The 24,217-nt window shown below is 33.4% G+C and overlaps 1 protein-coding gene across 6 annotated transcripts in view; it reads left to right on the top strand.

Annotated features, from left to right (window-relative positions):
- Positions 1-24,217, top strand: part of LRBA (LPS responsive beige-like anchor protein) — a 747,970-nt gene that overhangs the window by 506,988 nt on the left and 216,765 nt on the right. For all 6 annotated transcript variants that reach the window (XM_029235039.1, XM_029235041.1, XM_029235037.1 and 3 more), the window contains 2 exons: positions 15,750-15,867; positions 17,983-18,085. In XM_029235039.1, coding sequence (XP_029090872.1) covers positions 15,750-15,867; positions 17,983-18,085 — 221 coding nt within the window. The remainder of the gene's footprint in view (positions 1-15,749; positions 15,868-17,982; positions 18,086-24,217) is intronic.

Here is a 24,217-nt window from a genome sequence, read left to right as displayed (position 1 = left end):
TTCTACACTGCTGGCTTTGAAGATGGAGGAAGAAGGGGCTGCTGGCCAAAGGATGCATGTAGTCTCTAGAAGCTGGAAAAGACAGGGAAGTGGATTTTCCTCACAAGCCTTCAGAAGGAACTCAGATTGGTGTTGTTTATTTTAGCCCTCTAAGATCTATTTCAGAATGGTAACCTACAAGACTGTAAGGTAATTTTACATGTTTTAAGGCATTGTTTGTAGTGATTTGTTATAGCAGCAATAGGAAACTGACATAGCATGAAATAATAGAGATTGTAAAATAGGAAGCAAAAACTGAAGGAACCAAAGAGAGAAATAGATCTCCCAATAGATTGAATAGATTCAATTTTTAGCTGGAGATTTTAAAATTTCTCTCTCAGTGATTGATAGAACAATAGGCATAAAGTCAATAACTATATAAAAGACTGGAAAAATGCTATCAACCAATTTGATTTTAGGATTTTCTATGTATAACATCATGTCATCTACAAATAGTGACAGTTTTACTTCTTCCTTTTCAGTTTGGATCCCTTTTATTTCTTTTTCTTGTCTGATTGCTATGGCTAGGACTTAAAACTATGATGAATAAAAGTGGCAAGAGTGGGCATCCTTGTCTTGTTCCTGATCCTACAGGAAACTCTTTCAGCTTTTCACCATTGAGTATGATGTTAGCTGTGGGTTTGTCATATATGGCCTTTATTATGTTGAGGTATGTTCCCTCTATGCCCACTTTCTGGAGATGGTGCTGATAACATAGATGTATAAATTTATTAAAACTCATGAAGCTGTATACACCTATTATCTGTGTATTTTACCGTATGTAAGTAATACCTTAATAAATTTTTAAGTATGAAAATAGTGATTGATTTCAGCACCTAAGTATTTTCTCTTCTTTTACTTTTTACTTGTGGGGGCTTTGAATGTTGAAGGTGATATTATACGGAATTAGTTTGCTTTCATTTAAAGGTTGCTATTTTTGATATAAATTATGAATGAAGTAAAATAAACCAAAGAAAAAAACGTGGCCTAGGAAAGGTCTATATTTGTATCAACATAAAAACACATGGACAAATATGAACAAACCTTGCTATTAATGCTAGAGGCAGAGGTCAAATAGATAAGTATTTTAGACTATTGATCCTCAGAAATAAAATATACTCATTGAACCCCAGTAAATTCCTATTCTGCTCTCATTGTTGTAACAGGTATACAGAGGTGAGAAATAGACAGGTAAGAAAAAAGGTTTGGTGAGCTCTCAGATGGTTACTGAGGTCCATGTTGGTTTTCATTTACCTTTTCTAAATCAAGTCTTCACTCCATTGACTGTGAAGGACCGTGACCTGAACCTGAGGTAATTGACGGAAATCAGGAGTAAAGCATTTAAAATTGAAAGGAGTTGTATTCTTGTCTTTAAAGACAGTGAGCAGGAAGGCAGGCTGCTCCTAAGTGATGAAGAACTCTAAGAATCTATAGAAAGAATTTTGGAAACTTTAAAGGAGAAAAAAAGTAAATAAGTTGAACTCTGAAAACTACTGAAAGAAAGAAAAGAAAACGTCATTCTTATCCTCCATGACAATATACAAAAATTGATAACATAACATAGTCAACAAATTTAGAAAATGGTGACATACCTTTTCTCATTCAGATTTTAATAAATGTTTTTATGCATACCTACATAGTTTTATTATATCAATAAATGTAATCAACTCAGTGGTTGTTTTTGTTGCATGTGTGTTTTATTTTCAGGCATGCTTTTCCCCCTCTTTTCTTGGCTCTCCTCAGCCCCATCTCCTTCCCCACAGATCATCTCCCTCCATACCTAACATATATTAACAATCTAATATGTATCCTTTCATATTTTTCTCTTGTTTTCACATAAATTTTTGTGTTGTTCGTGAATTTTTTTATTGATTTACAGAAATGAAATCCTATTATAAATGCTTTTTGGTATATTGTTTTCTTGCTCTACTATATTTTGATGCTGGATATTCAGCCAAGTCAAGCTGATGTGGGTTTCATTCATTCTTTTCAATAACAGAAGAAGACGATGTATCATAATTTTTCAACCATTTTCCTAATGACATACATTGGATTTCATAGTTTTGTTTACCATTTTTGTTTATGTCACGATGAAAAATGTGGCTATCTTTATTTTTAATAAGTAATGTAAGCCTACTTTCCAAAGGGGTTTTACATTTCATGTTTTCACCAGCAATATACACTTTTCTTTGCATTCCTGTCAGCAAAATGTGTTATAGCTCCTTATCACATTTAAGCCTGATAGTTGTCTTCCAGAGTGTCAAGAACTATCATGGACCTGAAATTTTACATTACTTGCAAGGTAACAATTTATCTTGCCAAAATTTCCTGAATGCTAGCAGAAGACATGAGACGCCTGGGTCAGAGGCAGAGACCTTTATTACAACACAATGAAGAGAATAGCATCAAGTTAATGTCTGTTCCCCTTGCCCCCAAGTTTCTCGAGGTGCTGTGGACTTAATTGTGTCCTTCATTCGTGTATTGAAACCCTAACCACCACCACCACCACCACCCGCCCCTGCATTGTGACTGTATCTGGAGATAGGGTCTTTAGGAGGTAATTAAGTTTTAGTGAGGTCATGAGTTTGGTGCCCTAATGTGATAGGACTTAAAAGAAGAAGAAGAGTGGTCTCTTTCGCTCTCTATCATGTGAGGATACTGTGAGAAGGTAGTCATCTACAAACCAGGAAGAGAGCTCTCACCAGGAACTAAATCTTCTGGCACCTTGACCTTGGACTTCCCAGCTTCCAAAAGTGTGAGAAATGTATTTCTTAGGGTTAAGCCACCCAGTCTGTGATATTGTATTATGGCAGTATGAGCAGACTAAACCAAGAAGCCCAGGCAGATACTGTGCACCCACTGAGTTTACATCCCAGTTGAGCAACCTCAATCTTTAGGAACCCAGAATGTTTACAATGGACAGTGAAGTCTGACCCTTGCCCCAAAGGTCATCATTATCTTTATTATACTGGACAGTAAACAAACTTGCCCTTTGCTCTGAAGCAAGACACTGTCTGTCTCTTCCAAGGCTGTTCTCTATACAAACATCCTTGAAAAGAATGTCTGGAACAAAAGGGCAATTTTGCCTCGCTCTGAACTCCTGCAGAAATATCAAAACCCAAAACAAAGTTGTCATGATTATCTTATGACTTGGTCCTTCAATCTCTTTCTGTTACACTCTTCTTTATTCTGTCATACATTCAATATACTGTCTTTAACAGGTATCTAACTTTAAATTTATTGTACATGTTTAACACCTTTTTGAGATGTCTCACAAGCTACGTCCTTACTCATTATCTCTACTTAACATAACCTGTGAATTTTGCCTGTATCTCATACCCTGCTCTCAGTGTTTAATGTTTCTTTTGGTTTTCATCTATCCCGTTTTTTCCCTTATCTTCTATAGCAGAATGAATATTTTTAGATAATATAGAAAATTCATATTACATATATGTTCAGGATTTTTGGAGGGGGGTGAGGTATTAGAAAACTTATATTTCTGTTAGGTGCTGATAATTCATCATAGGGGAATGATACTTTTATAGGATTTTTTCCCAATTTCTGGAAGAGTGTCCACTTTTTTGTTCTTATAATACATTCCTTTTAAAGTGAACCAAATAATAAATTTTTAGTACTTATGAGAGGTCATATTAACCACCCTCTCCGGGAACAGTAAATTTTGCTAACCTTGATTATGGCCCCACTGAATGCCCTTACTAGGAGCTGAGACAGCGTTCACTGTTTTACAAAGTCTAGAGATCTCTTTTCTATTTAGTTTTGGGACTAATTGTGGAAGCAAGGAGTGGGAGATAAGGAATAATTTTCAGCAGAAATAGTTAATTTCATCATTTATTCATTAAGTATACATTCAGTTATATAATGTACTAGGTACTCCAGGTTTATAGAATTAGTAATACGTATGTCTACCTAAGGAAATTTATTGTCTGGTACGGGATACATTACAAATAAATGGAATTCGTACTAGGCCTGTGATAGCAGAAAACAGAGAATTGTTGCATCTGCTTGGGAAGTCAGAGGTTTTACAAAACCTTGACTTGGCCTTTAAGGATGAGAGCTTCACCGTGGAGGAAGTACTAGGTAGTGGCTTAGAGCACAGCGTTAGAAGCCTGATAGACTTGGCTGTACCACTTACTAGTTATGTGATATTGACTAAGTCATCTAACCTCTCAAAAATCATTTCCTCATTTATAAAATGGTGAAAATATCTATTTCATAATGCCATTTTCATAATGAATTGAAATAAAGCTCTTAACATAGATCTTGGCATATAGCGAGCTCTAATTAAATTGTATTTGTTGCTGCTGTTGCTATTACTGTCTACTACTACTGTAATACAAGCACCCTCACTACCTTCTCTACCAAGCTCATTAAGAGTTTGCTTTCCAGAGACCACCAACACATGGAAGGCATGTCAACATGAAACAGCATAGCATGGTTGAATGAGTGTATGTTGTGTGACATGGTTGGAACATGAAATATGTCTGAAAATATTCAAATATGATGAGGACTTGCTCTAAAGTAGATTTCAGTGTGCATGACTGAGAGCAGATGGATGTAAGTGCTGATAGGGAGATAGAATCTATTGAACTTGTTGACTGAGAGATGACTGAGGTCAAAAGGAATGACATGTAGGCATTAGGATGACTCAGATTTCTGTGTGGTTTTTGTGATTCCCTTTAGCAAAATAGTGTGTAATGGACTAATGGTAGCTCCTGAGGGGACAATAATGAGTTCATTTTTGGGTATGTTGAATTTGACAATTTAGAGGATATTGTTGTGGAGGTATCTAGTAAGTGGTTGGATATGAGTCCAAAACTGTCCTCTCCATGTAGAGGTAATCACCTCTAATGTCTTATCAGTAGATTCTAGCACTCCTGTGTGGTTTAGTATTAGAAGCAGTGGTCATGGATGAAATCCCTCACTGTAAAATGAGAGGGCTGAGAATTCAGCCACCCTTCTAAAATCCAAAGAATGTCAAATTGGAATACACAAAAAAAGGAAACTGATGTAGACATTCTTGAGAAATGTAGGGGACAGTTGGGTACATTCAGGGATAAGTTGTGAAAGTGCAGGAGTGGGAAAACTTCTCTTGGTAGTTCGCTGTCCATTGATAAAAATTGTCCAATTTAGTGGTATAAAGTTGTATGTAATATTCCCTTATTATTCTTTTAGTCTCTGTGTAATCCTTAGGGATGCTTTTTCTCTTCTGATATTGATAATTCCTGATATCATTCTTGATTTTGGTAATTTGTGTCTTCTCTCTTTTTTGCCTGATCAGTCTGGTTAGAAGTTTATGTATTTTATTGATCTTTTCAAAGGGCCAGTGTTTGGTTTCACTGATTATTTTTTCTCTATTTTTCTATTTTCTGTTCATTGATTTTCACTTTAATTTTTATTTCTTTTCTTTTGCTTACTTTGGGTTTAATTTGCTCTTATTTTTTCTAGTTTTTTTAAGGTGCAAGCTGAATCATTGATAGACCTTTTTTCTTTCCCACTAATATAGGTGTTTAGTGCTAGAAATTTCCTTCTAAGCACTACTTTAACTGCCATTCCACAACTTTTTATATGTCGTGGTTTCATTTGTATTCAATTCAAAATACTTCCTAATTTTTTTCTCAGACCCATGGGTTTACTTAAAAGTATACTATTTCATTTTCATATTTTGGGAATTAAAAAAAAATCTTTGTGTTACTGATTTCTAATTCCATTGTTGTCAGAAAATATACTTTTATATGATTGGAATTAACTAAATTTATTGCAACTTGGTTTTTGGCTCATAATGTGCTTTATCTTTGTAAATGTATATTCTACTGTTGGATGGAGTGTTCTATAGATGTCAGTTCATGTTCAGTTGTTCAAGTATTCTATATCCTTACTGATGTGCCATCTACTTGCTTTATCAATTATTGAAAGGGAAATGTTGAAATCTGTTTATAATTGTAGATTTGTGTATTTCTAGTTTCGGTTCTCTCAATTTTTGCTTCATATATTTTTTAAGCTCTGTTATTCAGTTCAGAAACCATTAGGATAATTATGACCTCTTGAGGAAATGATCTGTTATTATTATGAAATGACCCTCTTTATTCCTATTAATGTTTTTTTGCTCTAATATCTACTTTGTCCAATTTGATGTCTTTTACCAATAATTCTATCATTTGTGTTATTTGATTAACTAATTTATCTCCTCATTATGGGTTATATTTTCCTGATTTTTTTTCAGGCCTGGTAATTTATGAATTGAGTACCAGCTGTTGTGAATTTTACCCTGTTGTGTGGTGGATATTTTTGTATGCTATAAATATTTTAATTCGTTTTTCTAAGATACAATTACGTACCTTGGAAATGGTTTGATCTATGTGGATCTTGCTGTTAAGGTTTGTTAGGCAGGACCAGAGCAGCATTTAGCCTGGGCTAATTTTTCCCCGTCTACTGAGGCAAAACCCTTCTGAGTACTCTAACCAGTGCCTGATGAATTATGAGATTGTTTTTTGCTCTGGTTGTGTGAGCTCTGCATATTGTTCCCTGTAATTTGGGGGAATGATTCTCAGGTTGTTTTCTTAAGCTGATCAGATCTCACCTGAAGACTGCAGATCTCAGGAGCTCTGCTACTTTTCAGCTTTCTCCAATCTGCTACTCTGACTTGCAGTTTTAGCCCCCTTGATCTCATAGTATTTCAAGCTGTTTTCTCTGTTCCTAGAGACCACTATGTTCCTGCCTGCTCTGGGGCTTGCAGAGTCTCCTCTGGCAGAGAGCTGGGGCAGTAGGTGGTGTCACCACTTTTTTTTCCTGTCTCTCAGAGATCACTGTCTTTCACTGCTTGGTGTTTCATCTCTTAAAAACAATTTTTTCCACATGTTATATCTGTTTTAAATATTTTTTGTGTGCAAGGGTAAATCCAGTCCCTGTTACTCCATCTTGGTCAGAAGTTGAAATATGCTGACCCTTGAATTTAATTTTTTTTTTAAATGCTGTGTTGTAGTTTTCCTTTTCATTTTTGTGTCCCTTTTTGCTTTGTGTTATGTTTGTGTTCATGTGTTCCCAGAATCTTAGACTGTATGTAGTTTGTGAGGTTGAGCTGAATCTCCATCCATCAGTCAATGTCTTCCATGTTCCTGGCACCATGTTTGGTATGTGAATAGAAAGATGACTAAGACCAGTGGCCTAATCTCAAGAAGCTCCAGGAAGTAGGAACTCCAATCTAGTGAGGGTGTGCAGTGTTACTGAGTTATGCAATGAAATCATGTTAGCCCTCAAATCTTATTTAAATAGCGCTCATAATGTTTTCTGTAATATAGGTCCTTTAAAAAAATACCTTTTTGGAAGATTATATCTGAAGCTGAATATGAGCACAGTATTTAGTTTCATACTCTAACATGGAAGCAAATAAGAACCTATACTAGTCATTTATAATTGACTCCAGCTAAACAAGATGAGTACTTAATAGGAGGAAGAAAGCTAAAAAAAATGAAGCGGAAAAGTATTTCCCTCTAATTAGGAAGAAAGTGTCCTGATTTTAGCATCAAGTTCTAATGTAACTTTTTCCTTTTCCTTTTGCTTTTTATTTCTGTTCTCTGTTGTGTTTGAAGAACAAAAGCAAATTTCTTGAAGATAAACAAAGGTTTTCCCTTTAATTAGTTTAAATAGGTTAAATAGGTCACCAGAGAATCTTCCAATGACTAAACCATGTTGTATCTGCTACAAAGAGATAAGTAGTCTAGGTACAGGCTGATAGTACTCTAATTTGAAGATTGGGTTTCCTCTATGTAGGGAGGGCGTTTGATACCAATCTGAGATTGAGATTGAGTTCATAAAGTAAGAATTGGCATCGAGAAGAAAGCTAGTTTGTGTCCATTGCTTGTTTTAAAAGTATATATTATAGAATATTCCAGCACATTTAAAATTAGGTAGTTTTTTATTAGTGCTGATTTAAATTTAACTCTTTGTTCAGGAATAGAAAGCTCATGACCTTAGAGAGTCAGTGTGCAGAATAATAGCTAAGAACATTTTGTAACTTGAATGCAGTGACAATAGCATGTCATTCTCACAAGTTTTTGAGAAGTAACTAGGAATTTTTCCAATCTAAATGGAAAAATTATAAGGTATTATTTATATTACCATTTCCTCATATCATACATGTAAGGAAAATTAACTATAAATATTTTTGAAGAAAAAATAATATGGATATCGTTAGCATAAAAAATGCAAAAGTGATTTTGGGAATAAAAAGTTAGGCGGACTGGTATTAAACCATTTTGGGGAGAAAATAGCTAAACTAGAGAAATGTCTCTTTTGACCTTTTTCTAATTTTGAATATAGATTAATGCATAAATTAATGCATGTTTATGTTTAATTTACCTCAATAAAATGAAGGGTATTGGTCTAATGATTGTTTTCTCAAGGCATTTGAATTAGACAAAACTCTTTACTGGATAAAGGTAATAAAAACTTGATAAGGTACCAGACTGTATATTTTTTAGTAACATTTTTACTACTCCAAAATATTTAAAATTTTCTTTGTACAGATTTCAAGGTAATTTCTGTATCTCTATACTAAAATAATATGGAACACTTTCACATCTTGTTCATGGTAAAACTGACATTGTGGCTTTATTTTTATTATATTTTTATCTTAAAAGGTACCTCCAAATCCAAATGTCTCTATTTTAATTCAGGTACTTATCTAAGTTTATTCTACTCTTTTTCTGAAAACTTAATACCTAGCTCTTTACTTTATGTACTGTTACGAAAAATAAAGTAAGATGCATTCATATTGCTTATTATTCTTCCTTATTAACCTTTTGTGATGTATCTGGGTTTTTCTTTCAAAAAAAAATCAGATTGGAGATATAGTTTAAATTTTTAAAAATCTAAAAATTAGCTGGTGGATAAATACCTTCTTTGTTTTGCTTATTCATTATTATATTTGGCTTTTGACTCATTAGGATATATACTAAATGTTAGTTCAATAAGAGGTGGCTTTATGATACATCATTTAGAATGCAAATTATTTTTAAGCTGAAGAATATTGAAAATAAAACAGAACCAACTGAGTCTGAATTATTTACAGGCCAAGGGCTTAAAGGTGCACTACTCCAGCACAAATATTAAATTATGAAATGGGAATTTCAGTTTGCCATAAATCTGTCTGCCATAGCAGCTTAAAATAAAATAGTTTTACTCATCTAAAGCAACATCAATTTGCCAGTCATTGCTTTATGTATCAAAGAGCGTTCTGTGAAAATATCAATATCATTGGTTAATATAAATGAAATTAATTTTTAAAGCTGGGCTAAAGGTTGACATCTGAAAAATTGCATTACTTTGCAGAAGAGAAATTTCTGTCTTCTAGTGAAATTTCAGGTCATGAGGGCAAGTAATTTTCACAATCTTCAATGGGAGCCAGTGAAATATGAACTTCATTGTCACCTAGCCCCAAAGCGATAAGATAAAATGAGCTGATACATCATTTGCTGTGGTTTTATCATCTCTCTCAGTAATTGGAAGAGAAAACCTAAGAGTGTATGTGTTTGTATGCTCCCCTCTTGCTCCTCCCAGCTGCCCCATCATCCACTCCCAGGCTAAAACCACTTTAGCCCAATCAATACAGAGGTCACATAGCATTTTATTTATATATTTAAAATTTTTCATACTGACTAAGCTGCCAAGTAGAACATTAGAGTAATGAATATGTTTAATTGAATTTTTCACCCATGAAAATGCTAAGAAGAATACTGTACTGCATCACAGAACTAGTAAGCAGAAGGAGGAAATTTACTATATAGATGAAAAATATCAAATGACTCATAATTAATTTAAAAGGTAATTTTCTCTGTATTCATAACTTTTATACTTTTGTTGTCATTGTTCTGTTCTTTTCCAAGTTTGGGGACATTCTGTGTGTTCATGGATATATATTAAATAACAAAATTACCATCTTAAAATTTCTACCAGAGTCAAGTATATGCCATTTTTCAATTCAAAAAGACCTCTAAGTTTTGTTTTAAAAATATATCTTTAAAAACTTTACTAACATTTATATAGTTGATGATGAAGTACATCCTTAAACCAACTGGAATTCAGTATTAGAATAAATTTAATGCTGTGCTTTGGTATCAAGCTTCAGAGAAAATTACATGCAGCAAAATCCAAAAACTATGTTAATAATAGAGTGGTACAAATTTAAAATACTCGATTAAAACTACTTTAAACTGTTTTGGTAAAATTGCAATTATCGTAAATAAAACATATTTGCACATGTATTTAGTGGTGAGTTGATAGACTATTTTTAGACTAGTGTCTATTTTTTAACATGTGTTTTCATTTTAAATATATTTCAAATATTTACTGTTTTCCCATGTTAAGGTATAATCCTTGTGACTAATTTATAATTTTGTTCCATGAAAATGGGATATGAATATTTTCTACCTGTGGTATCATTATTTAACTGATGGCATGATTAGTTTATATTTTGTATGCTAAGTTTAAAATGTTTTTCTTCATGTTAAATATATATCCATATACTTTGGAAATGGTTTTGTTGTGAAATTTTAAGTTCTATTGTTTGTATATTTTATCTAATTTTACTTTTATTATTGAATTCTTCAGAAATCAGTGTGGAATTCTCTGAAGGAGTAAAACCTCTCCAAACATTGGTGAATATTTGGGACTAAGATATGCAGTGCTAGCTGTAAACATTAAGAATAGTGTTTCTAAAAACACCTTTTATTGATTCTGTATGTGCAGACTCCCGTGTAAATATTTCTTATTTTTGAGGTTAAAACATTTGATCACTTTTTAGTATCTTTCCCTTTAAAAAGAATTTGAAAACATTTTATATTTATTGAGGGTAGATTTTGAAAACAAAACCTTTTTTTACTTAAGTGGAACAAATATGGCTATATTTTCAGAGACTATTTTAAATCTATTTTTTGAACATACCTAATATTCAGTAAATAAGAGTATCTTGCAGTTGGGCAATAAATGCAGGTTTCTTTTTTATTCTTTCATGAGGATGAGAAAGCAGGAGAAAGTGTTATTTGGATAAATTCATTAGCTTTTCAAAATGAATGGTTAAAGGTGAAAAATACTTTGCTTTCAAGCCAATTAATGCAACAGGGTGAAGAAATTTTCCCACGTATTCATAGTATACTATTTGAAGTGTAGAATAAAAGCTGTGTACTATTCAGGCAAAATAATAAATCCTTTTTCAGAGTCACAATTTTCAGATAAAAATTTTAAAGAAAATATGTTTGATATTTTTAATGTAAAGAAATAGTATGTATGCTTTTATATGTGTGTGAGTATATATACATGTATATATTAAATACTGATTTCTTTTTTTCCTCTCTACAACCTTATGTCAACATTTAACCAATAAACTATCTTTGTTCAAACAAATTATTAAAATATGAAAGTTGAATTCACTAATAATAATACTAACGATATGAAAACAAGGTGGTAAACATTCAAAGAGAGTGCTGAGGGCTTAAGCTTTCAAGCTATTCAAGACTTGTGGTCGTAACTGCAGAGCAATGGTAATGATACGGTTTCCATAGCAACTGATTCATTGGAGGGCTAGACCTCTGTCTAGGGTGCTGTCAGTGTATGTAGAGTTTCAGTGAACAGAAAGTCCCAAAGAAGGGTCTGCTTCTACCTAATCCAGTTTTAATTGAACTCTAGAGACTTTGAAGTGAAGCCTCAGACCAGGAATATACCAGTCCAATAAGAAATAAACCTCTTGCTGAGCTAGGCCTCAGCTGCTTTTCAGTACTGACACCTTTTCCTAATGAATACTTAAAAGAAATGTTATTATATCAATTTCAGCTAGTAATTCTGTTAGTTAAGAGAGTCTTTGTTTCTATTTTAAATCCCACTATCTTGACCATAAATGTAGAATTTCATTTGTTACTTTTTTTTTAAGTCAGTCTAATTTTTTGTGTGTAAGATTTTAAATTTTGATAGCTTTGGCAATTTTAAATAATTTTCTGTCTCTCCTCCTGTTTCTTTTTCTCTAAGTTTTAAAACACTACTTTACCTGCTTATATTTAACTCTGATTGCACACTGTCATACATTCAGTATGATACCATTGATGTCAGGTTTGAAAACATGTAGAACAATTCTGGATATTATTTGTGGATGTGTATGTACTAATAGTATAAAAACTTACATAGGAATGTTAAACCTCAAAACACGGATAGTGATTGGCTCTGATGAAGGAGGAAAATGGGATCAGGAAGGGTTATACATGGGAATTTCAACATTATCTGTAATGCTTTATAAGTTTTTAAAATATATAGGACAGTGTGGCAAAATGTTAGAATTTTCTAAGTTTCAGTAATGGGTACGTGGGGCTTATGGCATTTTCTGTAGTTTTGCGTATGTTTGACATTTGGTAATAAAACAAATTTTAAAGGACCATACCACTTGCTATATTTCAAGTATATTTTTAAAATAACTATACTGCTTAAAGGAATGGGATATAAATTGAACTTTTTGATTGATTGGAAAACTATTACATGAAAAATCTTGTAAGAGTGTTTTAGTATACTTCTGCTAGTAATTGGAATAGTCTAGAAAATAATTAAATCTTTAGTTGCATGGCCATGATCTTGCAATGATTGGCATCACCATTATGAGCAACAATACTTGTTATATAGCTTTATAATATATAAGAGGTAGAATTTTCAGACCAGTGTGTGATATTTTTAGCATATGACAGAGCTTAAAGCCTAATGCTTTGTTGTTTGATTTTCCTCTTTCACTTTTTTTTTTTTTTTTTTTTTTTTTTTTTTTTTTCGGTACGCGGGCCTCTCACTGATGTGGCCTCTCCCGTTGCGGAGCACAGGCTCCAGACGCGCAGGCCCAGCGGCCATGGCTCACGGGCCCAGCCGCTCTGGCATGTGGGATCTTCCCAGACCGGGGCACGAACCCGTGTCCCCTGCATCGGCAGGTGGATCCCCAACCACTGCGCCACCAGGGAAGCCCCTCTTTCACTTTTAACACAAGTACAGGAAAACAAATGTAGTTGATTAAAATTTCTGATGAGTTGAGTTCTAGTTTAACAAACATTTAAACCCTTTTTTAGAAATGTGGCAATGTAGTATATAAGTAAGCTCTGGACATTTGGATTAGAAAACCTGGGAGGAGGCCAGACTGCCACTAACTTCCCAAGGGACATTGTATTAAGTATTTATCTTGTTTAAGTCTCATTTTCCTTATTAATAGTTGGATAGATTGGACTACAAGTGTTACAGAACATGTATTGGATTCTCTACTACTTGATAAGTTAAGTATGGCAAACTCAAATACCAATGGAAACTAGACAGATAGTAAATGAGTGAATGAGTGGAGACTATTTCAAAACCGAGAGTGCATGCCAGTTGTACTATGTGGCGTATATAGATCTAGGTTTGACAGATGCTCCAGTTTTTCCTTAGAAACCAGAAATCTGAATATTTATGTAAATAACCATTTTCTCAAGTATTTTCAACTACTTGAAATTTTGGGAAAATACCATGCGGCCCCCCCAAAATTAATGTGGATCATATATGGAATTCTGGTTGCCATTCATTGATTCATTTTAATCATTCAAAAACGTCTACTTTGTGTCAGACCTTGTTCTAGAAGATGGAAAGAGAGTGCATTCAAAGCCTTTGGTCTAATAGAACTTAGATTCTAATATTCTAGTGCTGAAGAGAGGCAATAGACAAGCAAGGAAATATTGTAATTTCTGGTGGTGATAAGTGTTACAAAGGAAATCTGATGAGTTTGGGGTGGGATGAGGCAGTAGTGGCAGAAGTGGGGTTTAGATCCTGTGGCTTCTCTAAGGAGGTGACATTTGAGCAGAAGTGTGACTGTGAGGGTGAGCCAGCCATACAAAGATCTGGGAGAAGAACATTCCAAGCAGAGGAGAAAGCAAGTATAAAGGCCCTGAGGAAGAATGAGTTGGGCTCATCAGACAGTCCCAGATGTAAGGCTTTATAAACAGTTATAAAGAGCTTCAGAGTTTATTAGGCGTATAATGCAGAGCCACTGGATGGTATTAAATATATGAGTATATGATCTGATTTATACTTAAAAAGTTATATTTTTTTGGCTTCTCTGGTCATAGTAGATTCTCCAGGTAAGATTAGAAGGAGAGAGACCAGTCAGGAGGCCACTGCAGACTCTGGAGCCTTGGAGCTACTGGTTGTGGTCGGAGAAAGGGGTGCATGTAACCTCTGCTTTAAGAAACTATTTGAGAGTAGAACCGATGTTTTGTCCTCTTTTTTTCTCCTAATTTCTCTTGATCTTACTTATATAGGTATTGATTGTATGAAAGAGATAGTGGGATTTTCTCTATCACCTGTTTTAAAGCTGAAAGTGTGATTAGTTGTTTGGGACTTTGAATTGTTGTCTTGTTTTTTCAAAAAACACCGAGCCTAAGAATTGTACCCAGTCTTTCATTTCTAGATTGTGTGGTACCAGAAATAGAATAATTTCTGTAGAAAAATCTAAGTACATATTTAGTGAGTTAAATAAGGTTGCTCTCTTTTTTTTTTCCCAAAAAAATCCTCTGTATTTTGCATTGAGGAATGTAGTTTTTTTACAATTAAGATCTAGAAAATGGAAATCAAAAATGAACATTTACGTAGGATACATTCTTACTATTCATTATTTTTCCTCTCTTTGTTTATCCTGTCTTTGTCCTTACAGTGCAATATCATAATCAAATGTCATTTTATTTGTATTTTTTAATGGTGGTTACTTTTGAGAAATTTATCTTAGTTGTTTAACTTAATTTGCTGTCACGGATTTTCATCAGTGTTTGATTGCAAATACATCTCATTTTCTTCATTAATATTCTGTGACGTACTAGTGTGGAGAAATTCCAGTTCTGGTTTTCATTTAACACCTTCATAATTAAGCTTTTGAAATGAACTTTTTAAAAAACAAAACTTGAATAACAAAGCAACAAAGTGGCTTAGGACTAAAGACAGGATTACTTTGAGTTGGCAAAGATTCTAAGCCATTGCGTCTGTCACATGGGATGACAAGAATTGTAACAAGTCACTCTGACAACCTCCTACTCCATAGAGAGATTACGCTGAGTTCATTCGCAGGTTTGTGTTTAGCCTAGCTGACAAGATGATACTTAACCTCTCATACAGTCAGTCTTTGTGCTTTCTGAATGAGTGACTGTTGCCTTAACAGTGACCTTATAAGTGTGATTTTTTGAAGTTATGAACTTAAATTTGTAATTTTAAAGTATGCAAAAAGTATTTCTGGTTATGTTATAATCATATTATATGAAACTGAATTTTATATGTCATCTGTTAGCATGTAGGACATTCTTTTGAGGTCTTCTTTTTAAGGGTTGTCTAAAATTTTGCTTTGTATAATATGATTCAAAAATCAATCAATCAGTAATGCAATATGTATTTACTGAAAAGCAGTAGACTACATCATTGCTTTAAAAGGCCCCCAAATATATTTATAACTAGATGTGTTACAGTTTTGTTCTGCTTTTTCATTTAAACATCTTTTTTCATGAATTGCAATCTATTTTCTTAGTCACCCTCCAAATTATTTCAATAACTATTCAGTTCTTAGAAATTATTTTTCTTAATAGGGACTTTTCTGTTTAATTGGGGGGAAGAACAAAAAAATTCTATTGTTACTTACTCTGGATTCTTTTTTTCCTCACTAGATCCTGGCATATACAGAAGGGCTGCATGGAAAGTGGCTGTTCACAGAGATACGATCGATCTTTTCTCGTCGTTATCTTTTGCAAAATACAGCCCTGGAGATCTTTATGGCAAACAGAGGTAATACGTTGCAGACGTATATTGTTACAAAGCTAAGCTCCATCTCCTTAAGATTTCATTTTGAACATACCATATTGTTTCCATTTAGACAGAATTTTGTAGCCCACTCTCTGTCCTACTGACCTCTTTTTGAACCATGTGCATCTTCATGGTTTTTCCCCCTTTGGTCACTCTTAGAAATATCTGTAGTAATTTATTTTTCTGGCCAAATCACAAATTAGTGCAGTGCTTTATAAATATGGGGGATAACTACCCATTTAATCATTCGTAGAGTTTTCATATTGCTCTGATGCTTAAACTCCTTCTGGAAGGTGGTTTCATTTCGAGAGGGGAGAGGGCAATCAAATGATTCATACATTTATTTAATTTTTTGTCTAATCTATTGCCATTTATAAAGGGACCATCAGAAAATGGTACTGAACTGTCCTGGTTGCTTTGTATTACATCATTCTTCAAAGAACTAAAATTCGATTTGTGGGTTTAGAATTGAACTTGGTGAAATTCATTAAGACAAAAAAGAGAGACAAGGTGAACTTGAAGGAAAAGCATCATTGGGTATGAGTGGAGGCATACAAGGAGAATATGTGAAAGCTTGTGATTTATTGTACATACTCATTTCATTTAAATAGATTTAAGTTTTCTTATTTTCTCTTTCTATAATCTACAAGTTATCATTTTAAAAATCTACACATAATGTATATTCCATACATATTTTCTTTTCTAATGAAATCATGTGTTTTAGGGAACGCAGATTTTTTTAGGAAAAGATGCTTTTCCCTTCCATATTTGGTCTTCTCCCACACACATACCTCTTTTTCTAATGTAAACATTATTCGTCCAGGCAAATAATCAAGTGAATGTTTCACACTTTAGTTCAGTCTGCATTCTTGCTGTCCCAAAGGTGTTTTGACCTTACAATATTTATTACTTGCTCATCTTCATTTATTTTCCTTCTTTGAAATTTCTCATGCATCCTTGCTTTGCATCTTTGTTTTTCTATTGCCTTTCCCTCATGGCCTTGGTCACCTGCCATAACCTGAGTTTTTCCTTTCTTTCCCCCCTGTATTCAATGTAATAGTGGATATGTAAGAAAGGCATATTAAAAAGTTATGTTGGATATGTATATGACAGTTCTAAATATATTTTAGGTGTTTAGTGAATGATCATATAATTATTTACCTAAAACATGTTATAAAGCCTGTGTTTAAAAATTGCACTAACACTGATAAAATTTTTTGGCTCATAGTATTTTTTTAGGCTAGGTGGAGAAGAAGGATCATCTTCTAGATGAGTACTTGTAGATTATTTATGGTTCTGATACAGAAGTTAATATAATTAAAATTTCAAGACTAACCAAATTAATATCTTCTAAATTCTCTGTCATGATTTTATGACTTTGTTATTTTCATATTTTTTAAGGATAAAAATTTATATATGACTGTCATAAATTAACATTTATATGCTGAATATATTTATATATATGATATACATTTATTGATATTCTCAAAATGTGTAATTGTTGAGATAGAAATGATTAAAAAGCATTTAAATTGATTATTGACCAGAGATGGAAAATTTTTCTTCAGGTCACACATTTTTCTGGATTATAGGAACATACAAAGCATAAACATGTAAGGATTGTAAAGAGAATATTTTTTTAAGCTGTTGATTATTAGTAGTAAGTACAGCTGACAATTTATTAGCTGTATATGTAGACTTTTGGGTATTAGATTGTTAAATATATAATCTTAAAATTTTAAAGGCCTTTATAGAAATTCACAGATATATTTTTAACTTGCTAAAATTCAATTTTGCAAATTCGAAGTTGTAGCAAGATAAAATCTCAACTTCATGTCACATTAATGCAACAATAGTTGTTATTAGTTCTGACAGTATTTAGAGAAGGTACTGTTTGTGGTAGTTCATGAGTAAAATGAGTATCATCACCAGCATATTAATGCTAAAACTTGATATATACTATAATAAAAGTAATACAGTAAGAATTCTATTTAAAAGATACCTGAACTAAGAGTAAACATTTTATTGGACCAAGAAGTCAGTTTTCCAGAAAGAAAATCATATTTCATTCTAACTTTAAAAAATTATTTTTCCTAGTTGCTATAATGTTCAACTTCCCAGACCCTGCAACAGTAAAGAAAGTGGTTAACTATCTACCTCGTGTTGGTATTGGAACCAGTTTTGGATTGCTTCAAACCAGGTGCTGTTTTATATGTGAAAAATATGGAAAATAATCTATATTAATATTTGTTCTAATTTGTTTTGAAATGTATGACCTGTTTTATGCTTCATTGTAAATGATGATTATTAGTGTACTGTTTTAAGTCAACTGAACTTCTGTCTGAAGAAACTAGAAAAAGAGGAACAAATGTAAATTAAACTAATCTGAAAAAAAAATAACAAACAAAGGCAGAACATCAATGAAAAGGAAAAGAAAAACAATAAAGAAAAATCAATGCAATGAAAAATTGTTTCTCTGAAAAGGTTAATAAGGGTAATAAATATCTATACCAGACTTCTGAAAAAAAGAAGATACAAATTGCCAATATCAGAATGAAAGAAGGGGTATCAGTACAGATCCTATAGATATTTTTTAAAATATAAGGAAATATTATGAATAAAGTTGTGCCACTTAGACAACTTAGATGAAATGGGCAGATTCCATGAAAGAGACAAACTGTCAAATCTCACTAACGAAAATGGATAACTTTAATAACTCTACAGAGGAAATTGAATTCGTAGCTTAAAATCTTCTAACAGAGAAAATTCCTAACTCAAATGGTTTCACTGGCAAATTCTATCAAATGTTTAATGAAGAAGTAATATAATTTCTGGGAAAACTCTTACAGATAATAGAAAAGAAGGATAAGTTTCCCAAGTAATTCTGTGAGGCCAGCATTACCTGAATTCCAAATCTACAAAAAGGCATTACCAGGAAAAGGAAACTAAAGACCATCTTGATTGAAAAGGAAGAAATAAAACTGTCTTTATCAGTATATATACATGACTTAATGTGAAATTACCAGGGAAACTGCAAAATTTTTAAAAAGAAGAAAAGCTATTAGAACTCATAAACAACAAATGTAAAATAGATAGGTAGTGGGAAGCAGCTGCATAGCACAGGGAGATCAGCTCCGTGCTTTGTGACCACTTAGAAGGGTGGGATAGGGAGGGTGGGAGGGAGACACAAGAGGGAGCGGATATGGGGATATATGTATACATATAGCTGATGAACTTAGTTATACAGCAGAAACTAACACAACATTGTAAAGCAATTGTACTCCAATAAAGATGTTAAATATATATATATATATAAAAATCGGGGAAAAAACCCTCATAAAAGAGTTTAGCTATTTTGTAGCATATATAATTTTATTCCTGTATACTAGCGATGAACAATTGGAAATTGGATATATTTGAAAATATATTCTTAAGTCTTGTTCACTGAAAACTATAAACACCGTTTAGGAAAATGAAAAAAACCTAAAAATTGAAAGTTGTACTATACCATGTTCATGAACTGGAAGACTCAATAGAAGTAAGATGTTAGTTCTCTCCAAACAGATCTATAGGTTCAAAGCAGTCCTATCCAAAATCCTAAAAGGCTCTTTTGAAGAAATTGAAAAGCTGATTGTAAATTTAAATGGAAATGCAAATATCTAGTATTGCTAAGACAATTTTGGAAAAGAAAAAGTTGGAGGACTTTATCTGATTTTGACTTAATATAAAATTAAATTAACTAGTGTAGTTTGGTAGTTTTGTAAAATAGACTTATAGAGCAATAGAATATATTAGTGTCCAGAAATAGGCCCATACATAAATGGTCAATTTGATTTTCAACAAAGGTATCAAGATATGTCCATGGGAAAAGATAGTTTCTTCAACAAATGGTGATCAACAATTGCATATCCATATGCAAACAAAACAAAACAAAACAAAACAAAAAAACCCCACCTCATCCTTTATCTCAAAATGTAACATATGAACTCAAAATGTAACATAAATTAACTCAAATTAACTCAAAATGTAATATATCCTAAATGTAAGTGCCAAAGTAAAACTTCCTAAAGAAAACATAGGAGAAAAATCTTTGTGACCTTGAGTTAGGCAAATATTTCTTGGATAAGATTTTTTAAAGAATCATCAATTGGCCTTTCAAATTAAAAATATTTGCTTTTGAAAGACACTCTTAAGAAAGTGAAGTGATATGCTCTAGGCTGGGTTAAAATATTCAAATTATATGTGACAAAGGATTTATATACAGGATATATAAGAAACTCTTACATTTAATTACAAGACAAGCAATCTGTTTTTAAAAAATAGGTAGAAGATTTGAACAGATATTTCAGCAAAGGATACAAATATTAAACACATGAAATGATGCCAAACATCATTAGTAATCAAGGAAATGCCAGTTAAAACCACAGTGTGATCTCATGGCACACCTATTAGAATGACTTTTTAAAAACTGATAACAACAAGAGCTAATAAGAATGCAGAGTAACTGGAACTTCACATGTTGTTGATGGGAAAGTCAGCAGTTTTGCGGTTTCATATAAAATTAACCATACACTTACCATACATCCCAGTAGTCTCACTCAAAGGCATTTACCCTAGAGAAATGAAAATATGTATATTCATGTATGACCTATTCACAAATGTTTATAGCAGCTATATTCATAGTCACAAAAAATTGGAAATAGCCAACATGGTCCTCAACTAGTAAATGGACGAATTATGGTACATTCAACCATACAACAGGATATACTGCTCAACAATAAAAAGGAATAAGCTACTAAAATACAGAACAAGGCAGATGAGTTTAAAAAGTATTATGCTAGATGAAAGAAGGCAACACAAAAGATTACATTCTGTGTGATTCCGTTTATATGACCTTTTGGAAAAAATAAAACTACTTGGACAGAAATCAGATAAGTGGTTTCAAGAGACTGGAGGTGAAGAGGGAGGATTAGTTACAAAGGAGGGTGTGAGGGAACCTTTTGATAACATGGAAATATTTCCTGTCTTGATTGTTGTGGTGTTACACAACTCTCTTTGTTTGGCAAAACTCATTGCATTGTATACCTAAAAAAGGATGAATTTTATGCTATGTAAAGAAATCAGTAAACCTGATTTTCAAAAACAGAAAAAGATAAAGAATGTGAAATCAATATACAGTATCAGTAGCTCTAAAACTATGCTAGTAGGAATGCAAATTCATTTAGTCACTCTGGAAAATTTGCCAGATTTCTTATTAAGTTAAATATACACTTAATTTATGTCCTGTCAGTTCCACTCCTAGGTGTTTACCAAGAGTAATGAAATATATGTACACACATTCACTTGTAAGCAAATGTTATTCATGTAGTCCCAAACTGAAAACATTTCTAGTTCCATCAACTGTAAATGGATCAATAGATTGCACTACATCCATGCAATGAAATACTACTCAGAAATAAAAAGGAATTGAGTACTGATACATGCAACAACATGGATGACTCTCAGAAACATTGTGCTGAGTAAAAGAAGTTAAGTACCGTGGGCTACGTACATCATAGCCATGGGCTATGATTCTACTTAGATGAAATGACTGAAAAATTATGTGAAATTATATGATTCTATTTAAATGAAATTGTTGAAAAAACAGAAGCATATAGTGACAGAAAGCAGATCATTGGTTGCCAGGAGCCAGACACTGGGACAAAGGAATTACCTTTTTGGAGTCTTTCTATGATGGTTGGTTACAGAAATAGGTATATTCAAAACTTACTAAACTACACACTTAAGTTTAGTAAATGTTATTATATTAAATTTTATCTCAGCACAGATCATAGAAAAATAGACTCTCTGTATTTAAAATATCTAAGTTACAAAAGTGCTTATTACATACCCATTTTCAAATGTACCATTATTTAACACGTATGATAAATCAGATTAAAATTTTTAATCATTTTGAAAAAAATGATTAGACTTTGCTTTATTATGTCATATTTGTTGTAATTTTTTCTCTGTTGATGTAAATATCGAATCCATATATTAAGGATTTTGAATACAACACAGTTAATTAAAACTTTTATCTTTAACCTCTGGTAAATCAGAGTTCAAATATTAACTTTGTGTATACATATGGACTTAATAACTAGTATTTATATTGTTCAAAGTAACTTAATAAGTACTTGAATGTTAAAATGCCAAAAAGCATCTCTCACAGTACAGGGACTTGGGAGAGTTTGGGGTCATACCTCTCTTTCCTATGTGCTTACCAGTTGTCTATGTTTAAATAGCACCATCATCAACTGTTTTCTTTCTTGGTAGGTGTTAATGCTTCATCAGTACAATTTAGTTAACTAATTTAAGAACTAGGAGGAGAGTTAACACTGGGATTTTTCTATTGATTGAAATGTATTAGCAGTAGAAACTTAGAGTTTACTTTTAACATACCTAATTTTGTGTTGATTTTGATTAGTGTTTATTTCAATTTTTTTAGTTAGTATCTTATTACAAATGCAATTGAGATAGAATCAACAAATAATAGGATATTAGCAGGAGCTGCAGTTATCCTAGGCTGGAGGACTTTCTAAGAGGATGCATTCCCATGCCCATTGGCAGTTGGACTCAGTTCTGCACCAAGTCTTCCTCTCCATAGGCTGCTTTTGAGTGACTATATGACTTTCCCCAGAGCAAGTGATCCTAGAGAGAATGACAGAAGCCCCAGTGTCTTCTTATGACCTAGCCTTGATAGTCACACGCCATCATTTCTGCTACATCTTATTTGTTACAAGTGAGTTATTAAATATAGCCCAGGCTCCATGGCAGGAGAATCAAGTTCCACCTCTTGAAGAGAAAATATCAAAAAATTCGTGGACATGTAACAGGTTACAACTTCTATGTAAACAGGATACATAAAGAGGCCCTTCTGGTTTATTAATCATAGTTGCTTTACAATCCCAGTAAAGCTTTTGATTCAATAATTTTATAATTTAATGAGGAATTTCAGGGTTCAGGGGGAAGCAGCTCAGAATGGCATAGTATATTTCCTTACCTTAATAAAAAATTCTACTGATTATCTCTCTATTGTTTTTAAAGATATATTTATTTATTGGCTACGTTGGGTCTTCGTTGCTATGCGCGGGTTTTCTCTAGTTGTGGTGAGCAGGTGCTACTCTTGTTGTGGTGTGCGGGCTTCTCATTACGGTGGCTTCTCTTGTTGCAGAGCACAGGCTCTAGGTGCGTGGGCTTCAGTAGTTGCGGCATGTGGGCTCTAGAGCGCGGGCTCAGTAGCTGTGGCGCACAGGCTTAGTTGTGCTGCAGCATGTGGGATCTTCCCGGACCAGGCTTGAACCTGTGTCCCCTGCATTGGCAGGCGGATTCTTAAGCACTGAGCCACCAGGGAAGTCCTTACTGATTATCTGTTTATTTTAAAAGGAGTTTTATGTGTTGTCATACTTAGGAACTCTTTGTAATGTTTTCCCACAGTTAATGAAAGCTGAAAGTCTTAATTTATTAAGTCAGTCAGTTAAATAGATCTTCAGCACTTACAGTGTATCAATCACCCAGTAATGTACAATATAAATATCATCTTGCCCACAAACATTTAAACAAATATGTAAATAAAAGAAAAAACCATGTAAGTGAAGGAAGGATGTTTTAGGTATTTTAATAGTGGTTAGTGGAGATGGAGTGCTTTGGATAAAATGGTCAGAAATGTCTTCCTATGTGACTTTAAATTTTGATTTGAAGGACTGGAATCAGCTAACCTTTGTAAGAGTGAATAGCATGTGTAAAGGCCCTGAAACTTCCAGTGTTTTAAGGAATGTTGGAAGGCAAGTATCACAGGCACTTAGTGATTTCAGGAAGATAGTGTGTCAGTTTGGAGGCGGGAACTTATTGTAGAAATCGAAGTGAAATGTAGTATCATTGAAGAGAGACATCTTTTTTTTTGGGGGGGGGAGTATAATTGCTTTACAATGTTGTGTTAGTTTCTGCTTTACAGCAAAGTGAATCAGCTATTTGTAAACATATATCTCCTCCCTCTTGAGCCTCCCTCCCACCCGCCCCCCCATCCCTCCCCTCTAGGTCATCACAGGAAGAGAGACATCTTGTTTAGAGACTTTAAGGAGATACAATTTCTGTGACTTGGAGATTAGCTAAATTTGGAGGACGATAAAAAGGGGAGGCATCCAGTGTGTCTCCCCAAGTTTCAGCTTGAACTGCTCAGTAGCACAGACTGAGATGGGGAACACCGTAGAAGGAGTACCTGTATGCATCTACCCTCCCATAACCCCCATGGTTGGGGTTGGGGGGGCAGAAGTGAATGAACTGAAAAGGAGAA

Source organism: Monodon monoceros, unplaced genomic scaffold (assembly GCF_005190385.1).
Source record: "Monodon monoceros isolate NGI ecotype Baffin Bay Population unplaced genomic scaffold, NGI_Narwhal_1 Super_Scaffold_20, whole genome shotgun sequence".
Taxonomy (NCBI): Eukaryota; Metazoa; Chordata; class Mammalia; order Artiodactyla; family Monodontidae; genus Monodon; species Monodon monoceros.
The sequence above is the reverse complement of the archived record's forward strand: the minus strand, read 5'-3'. Positions and strand labels throughout refer to the sequence as shown.